The 8,879-nt window shown below is 31.4% G+C and overlaps 1 protein-coding gene across 1 annotated transcript in view; it reads left to right on the forward strand.

Annotated features, from left to right (window-relative positions):
• The window catches only part of LOC145329826 (uncharacterized), a 26,517-nt gene extending 18,284 nt beyond the window's left edge, over nt 1-8,233 (forward strand). Inside the window, exons 10-17 of the mRNA XM_080174229.1 lie at nt 702-750; nt 1,092-1,193; nt 1,513-1,568; nt 2,097-2,157; nt 3,084-3,175; nt 5,912-6,003; nt 6,601-6,656; nt 8,064-8,233. Of these exons, the coding sequence (XP_080030355.1) occupies nt 702-750; nt 1,092-1,193; nt 1,513-1,568; nt 2,097-2,157; nt 3,084-3,175; nt 5,912-6,003; nt 6,601-6,656; nt 8,064-8,141 (586 nt within the window). The 3' untranslated portion in view covers nt 8,142-8,233. The remainder of the gene's footprint in view (nt 1-701; nt 751-1,091; nt 1,194-1,512; nt 1,569-2,096; nt 2,158-3,083; nt 3,176-5,911; nt 6,004-6,600; nt 6,657-8,063) is intronic.
• The last annotated feature ends 646 nt before the right edge of the window (nt 8,234-8,879 follow it).

Consider the following 8,879-nt stretch of genomic DNA (forward strand, 5'->3'; position numbering starts at 1 on the left):
CTTATTAGGAAGGTTAAAGGGTTTCATATCTGTCAGAATAGTAATATATTTTCTCGTGTTTATTCGAATCCGGTGGATAGGAACCGGTTCTCATCAAAACAAAAAAAAACTATGTCTAGCATCGTATTATATCCAGCTTTCTACGAATATAAAAATCATAAGATTAAAACCATTTTTTAGCCCCGAGGTACATTCTATATCCGCGGAAAGCTGTTTATATTACGATGCGAGAAATAACTATTATAAATAACTATTCCATTGCCATGCTTTTATAAAAGTAACAGGATGTATGTAAGTCTGTCTGTCTCTGTATTTTTCTCATTGATCTCGGCAACCGAGGGACCGATAAGGCCCTCCTTTACACTGAAGCTACTATTGGGCTCGGGAAGGAGGAGTGTACCGTAACTCCTTTTTATTTTATTTTAAAAACTGAAATTTAGGAAATCGAGCTTTGGGATTTATGGGAGGGTATAAAAACCTACACCCAAAAAGAAATGATCTTATCATAGAAATAAAACAAAGTATCGGGATTTGTCGTATCTTTTATCTAGTTCTAGCCCCTGCGGGGGGCTCTAATCCTGCGAGGCAATGATTAACATTTATCTAACCTAAAATAACCTATCAAAAGCTACCTATCCGAAATGTCTCTCCCCCCCCACCTGCTAATTATCATTATTATATTAGATTTTTATGATTTGTAGGATGAGATTTGATAGAGAGCTGTATGGAACTGTCATAGAACCATTATATGTAACTTTAGCTTCACTTATAAAACAAGGATAACAATATCCCAAGTAGCAAAGTAAAAAAAAAGCACAAAGTGATTCAAATATCAAATGTTCGGTAACTTAAGAGAATTAATGATTTTTACTTTTGACCGAATGACCAACGGACCAAGTAAATTATACTGATGCTAATTGGTATAGGTAATCTTTACAATAAATCTAAGTTTTTTTTATCTTGAATAGCATTGATTTTTCCCATTAGCGTTACGACTGAATTACGGACAGACAAAGTGTAACATAAGGTAGAGTCACTACTAAATTTTAAAAAAATGCTTTTCTCATGATTAATAGAAATTTTCTGCCTAGATTGGTAATTTTAGCCAGGAGCTTTCCAACTTTGCAGCCTCACTGGACCTAAATCTTTATGATATTTCAGTTCATGGCCTTTCCTCTATCTATCTAGCAGAGGTAAATTATCTTTAGCCATTAAAATTATATTAAATGTCCCCGTAACCTATCTTGTTAACATAAGTTATAACAATATATTTTTGACAACATTGCATAGTTAACATTAAGTCAATGAACGATGCATTGATGTACACCCTAATTTTGATTTTAAAAAATCCTTTTTGTAGTTCTAGATTTTTGGCGAAAAAGCTTGGCTATTAATGGTTTTAACAACCTATTCAAAGTTTGATAATTTAAAAAAAAAATGATTTTGGTATTTACATTCCAATGACGATACACCATAAGAAAAACACTTATATTAATCTCGATTGTTCTTCAGACATTGGTAACCCGAGCAACTGACCTATCTGATCTTAACATGATGATGGCATTCAAGTAAATATTCATACCAGCAACTATAAAATTATTGCCAACAGTATCATTTTTTTCACTAGATTTTAGATCATTTGAAATATTTCTATAAAACTACAAATTATTTTACAATTTGACAGCCTACCGTTTATGAGATTTAATGGACAAACACACAAACTTTTAAGCATATCTATTTGCTTTTGAAATTTTCAAGTTTTATAAAAATTTTTGAATCATCAATTTTATCTCACATTTCTTAATTTAACATCAAACGCTATTTCTAAGTCAAACTAACATAAAGACTAAAATCAAATATAGATCATTCCTTATAATTACGACTGTATATAGGTACTATAGAAGAAAGTTATTAATTTTAAATCTATAGAAATGTTTTTATTTTTATTTTTTGGAGATTTCATAAACAATAAAGCTTCTTCCCCTTCCAAATAGCCTAAAGCCTGCACTGGAAAAGCAAGGTCGAAAAAATTACAAACACACACACGTATACATCCAGCTAATTTAGTAAATATGATATATAACAGGTTTTTTCAGGTTCGACGAGCTTGTCATTAATGGTAGCTACACCAGCACAGGATGGGTGGGTTGGAGCAAGGTAGGTCCACAGGATGTGTGTGTTGAAGCAAGATAAGTCCACAGAATGGGTGGGTTGGAGCAAGGTAGGTCCACAAGATGGGTGGGTTGGAGCAAGGTTGGGCCACAGGATGGGTGGGTTAGAGCAAGGTAGGTCCACAGGATTGGTAGGTTGGAGCAAGGTAAGTCCATAGGATGGGTGGGTTGGAGCAAGGTAAGTCCACAGGATGGGTGGGTTGGAGCAAGGTAGGTCCACAGAATGGGTGGGTGGGAGCAAGGTAGGTCCACTGGATGGGTGGGCTGGAGTAAGGTAGGTCCACAGAATGGGTAGGTTGGAGGAAGGTAAGTCCACAGGATGGGTGAGTTGGAGCAAGGTAGGTCCACAGGATGGGTGGGTTGGAGCAAGGTAAGTCCAAGTCACAAACCAGATTAAAAACTTAACCTTATAATTAGAAAGACCTAAGGTGGGTTCTTAAAAAAAGTACATATAATAGGATATATAGGTTCACGCACAACATAAATCATATTGCAATATTACTTTAAAACTTTGTGGTTTCCCGTAGAGCATTTTTAAGGTGTTTTACCCTATTTTAGGTTAGGTTATATTGGGTACAGTGAAGCCAAAAATAGTTAAGTCACAATAGGTTTATGCCCCTAAATATTTATGCATTTTTTTTTATAAATTATTGGTTTAAAATTTTCTCCTTTTCAATTTAGAATTCTAGCAATCAAATATATTTTGTTATAGCGAAGCTACTCTTTATGTATAAATGGTATTCGTATAAATATTATAGTAATAAACTCTTCTGCTTTTCAAAAAATTATAGAAATTTATTGTGAATATAGTGTTGTATGGTAATTATTTTTTTTAAAAACTAGATATTATAAATAGTCTAATTATTTTTGTACTTATTTGCTAATTCATATCGCCATCTATGTTTTATTTAGATCGATTCAGAAGGTATTCAACAATTTGAGATAAAGCTGACCAACGCTACTGTGTCTCCGACCATTCTTGTAAATTCTACAGAACAAAATATGTAAGTTGAAAATTCAGTATAATTTAGACGAGTAATGGCTTCGCCACTGCTAGTTAGGAGAGAGTTTCTCACCTTTTTAGTAGCGAAGCTACTCTATCAATTTGATGTCCGTCTGTCTTAGTTTGGGGGAAACGTGATTTTCTCGGCTCCTATAAAAGATAGAAGGCTGAAATTTTTTGATAACATTCCCATTATTAAGGAGCCCAATTAACTATAAAACATCAACGGCGGTCGGACCGCTTTTTTTGTATTTTTCACATTTTCTCCATATCTATGGTGTTTATGGTCCAAATTCCAAAATTTTTTCAGTATTAGATATCAAATTAAGATTTACTGTCTGTTCAAGAAAAAATCAATGGCGGTCAGACTGCCTTTTTTGCAGGTTTTTGGCTATTTTTATATTTTTCACTATTTTCCTCATATCTTTGGTGTTTATGGTACGATTTCAAATTTTTTTTTGTTAAAAATATCAAAATTTTATTTTCCGTTGTTTTGAGCATTCAGTATGTAATTTACTTTAACCGTCAGTCTGTTAGTCTTAGTACTGATATATAAGTATTAAAAAATTAAAAACAAATGTTGAAAAGGTTTCGTGATTTTCCCCCAAATATACATGTTTTTGACAACTAATCTTTAAATTCTTATACATAATTTTTGTGCTTCGCTACTTATGGATGTTGTCATCCTTGTTATTATATATATATATTTTTTTTTAAATTTAAGCAACAAATTGGTGGCAGAATGCCGAAAAATAAAAAAAAGTACTTTAGTAAGCCACGTAAACTACATTATAAACGGACATAAACCAGTTATAGTATAGCTACAATGTTTCACATTTCCTTGAAAAAATTGCAAAGTCTTTTGAATAAATATCAAGAATTAGATTTAGATTTGAAAATTAAAGAAAGGAATTTACTAGCGTCATAAGAATAGAAGATCAAAGATCATTCCTAAATTTCTTTTTAAAAGATTATCTATAGACAGAAGCAGCATTAGCGTAAGAAATAACTTGCCTGCCTGCTGCAAGAAAGGTGTCAGATTCGAGTCTGGTCTACACTGTGTCATACCAGAGACGTTAAAAATTATACACGATTCTGCTATGTCTGGCATATGATACTAATAGTGAGAGTATGGTTAATGCCTTGGCTTTAGAACGGGCGAAACTCATTACCATGAACAGTTAGGACCTCCTGCCAAAAAGTTTGGTTGTCTGTTGGATGTTGCATTTTTTGCGGCTGATGAGTATAATTAATTTTAAGACTAAATGCTCAAATAGAATCTTTGGAAAAAAAGTTTATATGATCATGATTAAAAATCAAAGTATTTTTCTAGCAAATGCAAAATAAATATGTTTGGTTGTTAAACAATAAATACCAGATTTGTACATTAAAAGAAAATATTTGTGACACATTTTATGAAAATTCGAATATCTTTGTAAACATATTACCTAATCTATTTGTTATAAGGATTTAGAGGATTAACAAGGAAATATGTACATATAATCAAGAGAAGTAAATTGGAAAATTTATATGTGATTGTTCTTAAAGCTGTAGAGATATTAGAAAAGTTTTAACATTATGAAAGCTTCTACAAAAAACTTTTATGTATAAAAGTTTTTTTGGGGGGTTGGGGGTATTTTGTCTTATATTTTGGGTTGGGTTGGGGTTATCCCTAAGAAAATAGCTGAAAGCCACTGAAGACCCGAAGTTATATTTCCTGTAGAGCCTAATCGGTTTAATAGATCTTAAGCTGCAGACGAAAGGGCGGACAGATATAGTTCTACTTTATATTATAGATCCTATTATAGATAAAAATTGGAACCTTACATAAACGAATTATATCTTTTGAAAATATGAAGAAATTTTTAAACACTTTTCTAAGAACTTCAAATATATAACAACACCCAATATAACATTATGAAATTGATCATAATTAATTGTAGTTGTCTTTTTTTTCTTTATTCACTTCACATTGCTTGATTGCATTGACGTTTTCTGTCTGTTTTATTTTTTACAAATTACTCTTATCTTGCACTTTAATTTAACAGATCTGCTAATTTATTTTTAGAATTCTTTCCCCTCACTAAACCTAATTTATAATTCAAGAAATGTTTCAGGGCTCTGCAGCTGCTATTTTACATTGGATAGCTGAAAATATATATTGTTAAAAAAAGGCTGGGTTACATGGTTCAAAATTGGTTTAATCAGCGGACCTTTTAAAATTATTGGCATGCAACTACCACAAAAAAGCGGCTAAAGCTTTCTAATTAACGGCTAGGCTGATGATTTTATTTTTTCATGGCGTCTTTCAAGCGTGACTTCAGCTGTTATTCAAAAGGATGGCGGCTAAATGCGGCTGCAGCATCCCGTCCTGGAATTAAGTGTGAGAATTTACAAGATGCAATTCAAATCTTGAGTTTTCAAGTTGTTCTAACTTTAAAATTGATATTTTGTTTTTGAAAATTTACTATTTATAAGTATAAATATTTAAATAAAATAAAAATCTTGGGTTGTTCGCAAAGTTTAAAGTTTTTTATCTCTATGTATAACATAAGTCTCCATGATTTATCTATTTTCATTTTTTTTTATTTCCATGGAGATAGAAAATGTTTTAATTTTGCTAAATGAAATGGAAATTTTAATTTATCCATTTTGATTTTATATTTTATGCTTCTCTAATTTTGGTGCTAACAATTGATATGTTGGCGGAAATGATGCCACTATTAATTCACTTTAGGTTTGGTTGTGGTGAAGGAGCTGGGAGTGTGATTCTGGACATCACTTTACCCATTACTTGGTCAAATCTTAATGTGGATTTCAGAAATATAGGTAATACTTTATTTTGAACTAGCGGCTATTCTTTATATACTTAGTGACGAGTCTAGCTCCTGACGGGTACCAACAACAACAACAAACAAACACACAAACATCCTGTTACTTTAGTATAAGGATTAAGAGGACATTGACTCCATATTTAATCTACAGACCTTTCTTTCCCCAAAAATAGAATTGATAGAGAAAGTTATTATTCTTTTAATTTCTTAATCTGCCCAGCTAACCTAAAATAGATGGGAACCTGCCTAGGACCTTGATAAAACAAGAACTGGAACATTCATGTAAAAATGCGAACACTTTATAGACCAACTAGCCAATGCACTCCTAGCATATAGGGGATTTGAAATCGTAGGAATAGGTTCGAAAAAATAGTCTAAAACCATCCAAATACTTAATTTAAACAAATAGATTGCCTAAAACTATCCCAGGACCTAAACTCAATTTCAGTTCAGTAGTTCTCAGATCTTAAACATATAAACTTCATTGAAAACTAAGTAGTGGCCTGCAGTGAAATAGTTAACTGTTGTAAATTGTGTCATGATGCTAGCTAGTCATTGCTGCGCTATATAATGAAATAATTGTTGTTGCTAGGTTCCATGGTGAACTCCATGCTGAATATTGCGGCTGTGGCTTTGGTCAACACACAGGTTTCATTCTGAGTTTTTAGAGGCAAAGCTACATTTGTTCACTATGTCTGTCCGTATAAGGAAAATATGATTTTTTCGGCTGCTATTGAAGATTCAGTGAATATTCTTATGACATATTGTTTTGTCCCGTCTGTCTGTCGGTCATGATTCAAAAGACGTAAACCTTATATTTTAAAGGTTTTTGTATTTTCTTAGAGTTTTTAAATATTTTTCCTCTTTTCTTGTATTTGTTATAAAAACTGAACATCTGCTTACTTTGTCATCCTTGTTTAAATTTTATTTAAGCCTCCCATATGAAACTAAATTCTCCTAGTATTAAAGGAACCGTGCAAGAAATACACCGTTCTAACTGCAAGAAGACTGCCACAAATAGATCCAATACTCCAAATTTGAAGCCTTCAGCTTTAATAACAAAAAAGTTGTAGGCATTTTAAAATGATATTTTCTATAAAATGTAAATTTTGAAAGATTTTCAATGCTCAGTACCGAGAGTACAGTAGAATTTCCAGCCAATTAGAAGGCTGAATCATCTCAACGAACAATCACAGCTCAGCTTACGATATAGTTTCATTTGTTTCCACTATGATTTTACGCTTGCAAGGGCAAATTAAACCGAATTTATTTCAGAGATTTTGACTTTGAAAAGTAGTGTTTTTTTTGTAAAAAAGTAATTAGTTACCGGCAACCTCTGTTTCTGACAAAGATAAGGCTATAATTTTGTGTCTAGGCAACGTAATTTAATATTGTTATTTCTTTTATAAGCAATGGAAATCTTTCAAAATTTTCATTGTAGATAAAATGTAATTTTTAAATGCTTAGAACTTTTTTGTTATTGAAGCTGAAGGCTTCAAATTTAGGGTACTGGGTCTACTTGTGGCAGTCTTTCTTCAGAAAAGTTAAGTTAAAAGTATTACTTAAGAGTAACTTTTCTAAGTTGTCAATATTTCTGCCTTTTTGAATAGACAGTGTATATCCAAATTGTCCAACTGACCCCATTTTTCGTAAAAATTAAAAAGGGAATTTTTGTAGACTGAATTTGTTATTTACATTTTGTTACATACGAGACGAATTTATTCGACGATAAATTAAAGGAAAGCTAACTTTGTTAAAAGAATTTTATATTTAACCTAAAATATATTTAGTCATATACTTCACATTATACAAGGGAATATATTTTTACACGAATTAATACAGGAAAAGCTTAATCATAAGAAATGCGATAATCTTTAGCAGACTCAATTATGCAAACAAAATGAAAAATTATACCCTTAAATCCAACAACTGTAAAATGTTCCAACCAATGAGATATCTTGAATGTTTCGTTAATTTTCCTATAGGCCCTTTTAGACAACATATATCTTGAGTTACTCTATTCCTCTTAATAATATTATATCTTATTCATTTTAGGAGAAAAATCTGGTTGGTATGATAAAAGACCAAATCAAGAATGAGATGAACTCCCTCATTTGTAAACAAGATCCTTGAAGAAAAACAATCAAGCTAGAAAATGTTGTCAAAATTATTCCTTTATATTTCTGATTGTAACCTTTAAATAAAACACACTGACACCTTACAAATCATTATTCTCATGTGAAAACAGACAAAATATTTATGAATAATAAGTTTTCAGCAAGTTTCTAGCATTTTATCCATGCATGTGAATAACAAAGTTCTGCTAATGGAGATAATCTAGAGACATGCTCTCTAAATCCGCCAATACGTTTCCAAACATGTCATTGATTGAATCATTTTAATATTTTAAAACGTAAGGCCATATTATTTCAATTTGTTCGCATAATGAGCAGGCAATAAATGGTTACATATTCTAGTATAAATCTTTCTTTGGAGGAATTATCTAATGTAAAAACTTATTCACTAAACTAATGTAAAGTATATGACAAAACGTAAGTTATAAATAGTTGTATTACTTTAATAACTTAATCAATAAAATCTTGAATATAACAAAAACAAAGTGGTTATTCTGCTAAAAATTCATTTGAACGAAAAATGATATTAGATGGATCATTTAGTTACATATTTCTATCATCGATCTTGTGATTGAAATTTATTAAATATTGGCTGAACCTTTACTATAAACGGTTTACTTTAAAAAGCAACGTAACGGCAGAAAAGTCTTAATCATGTAACGTTTGACAACTTCTTTTAGATTTACACTACAAATAGTTTTAAACAAAACTATAAAGATCCTGTAGAGCTATAGCC

This window comes from Acartia tonsa, chromosome 10 (assembly GCF_053477335.1).
Source record: "Acartia tonsa isolate MP-2025a chromosome 10, ASM5347733v1, whole genome shotgun sequence".
Taxonomy (NCBI): domain Eukaryota; kingdom Metazoa; phylum Arthropoda; class Copepoda; order Calanoida; family Acartiidae; genus Acartia; species Acartia tonsa.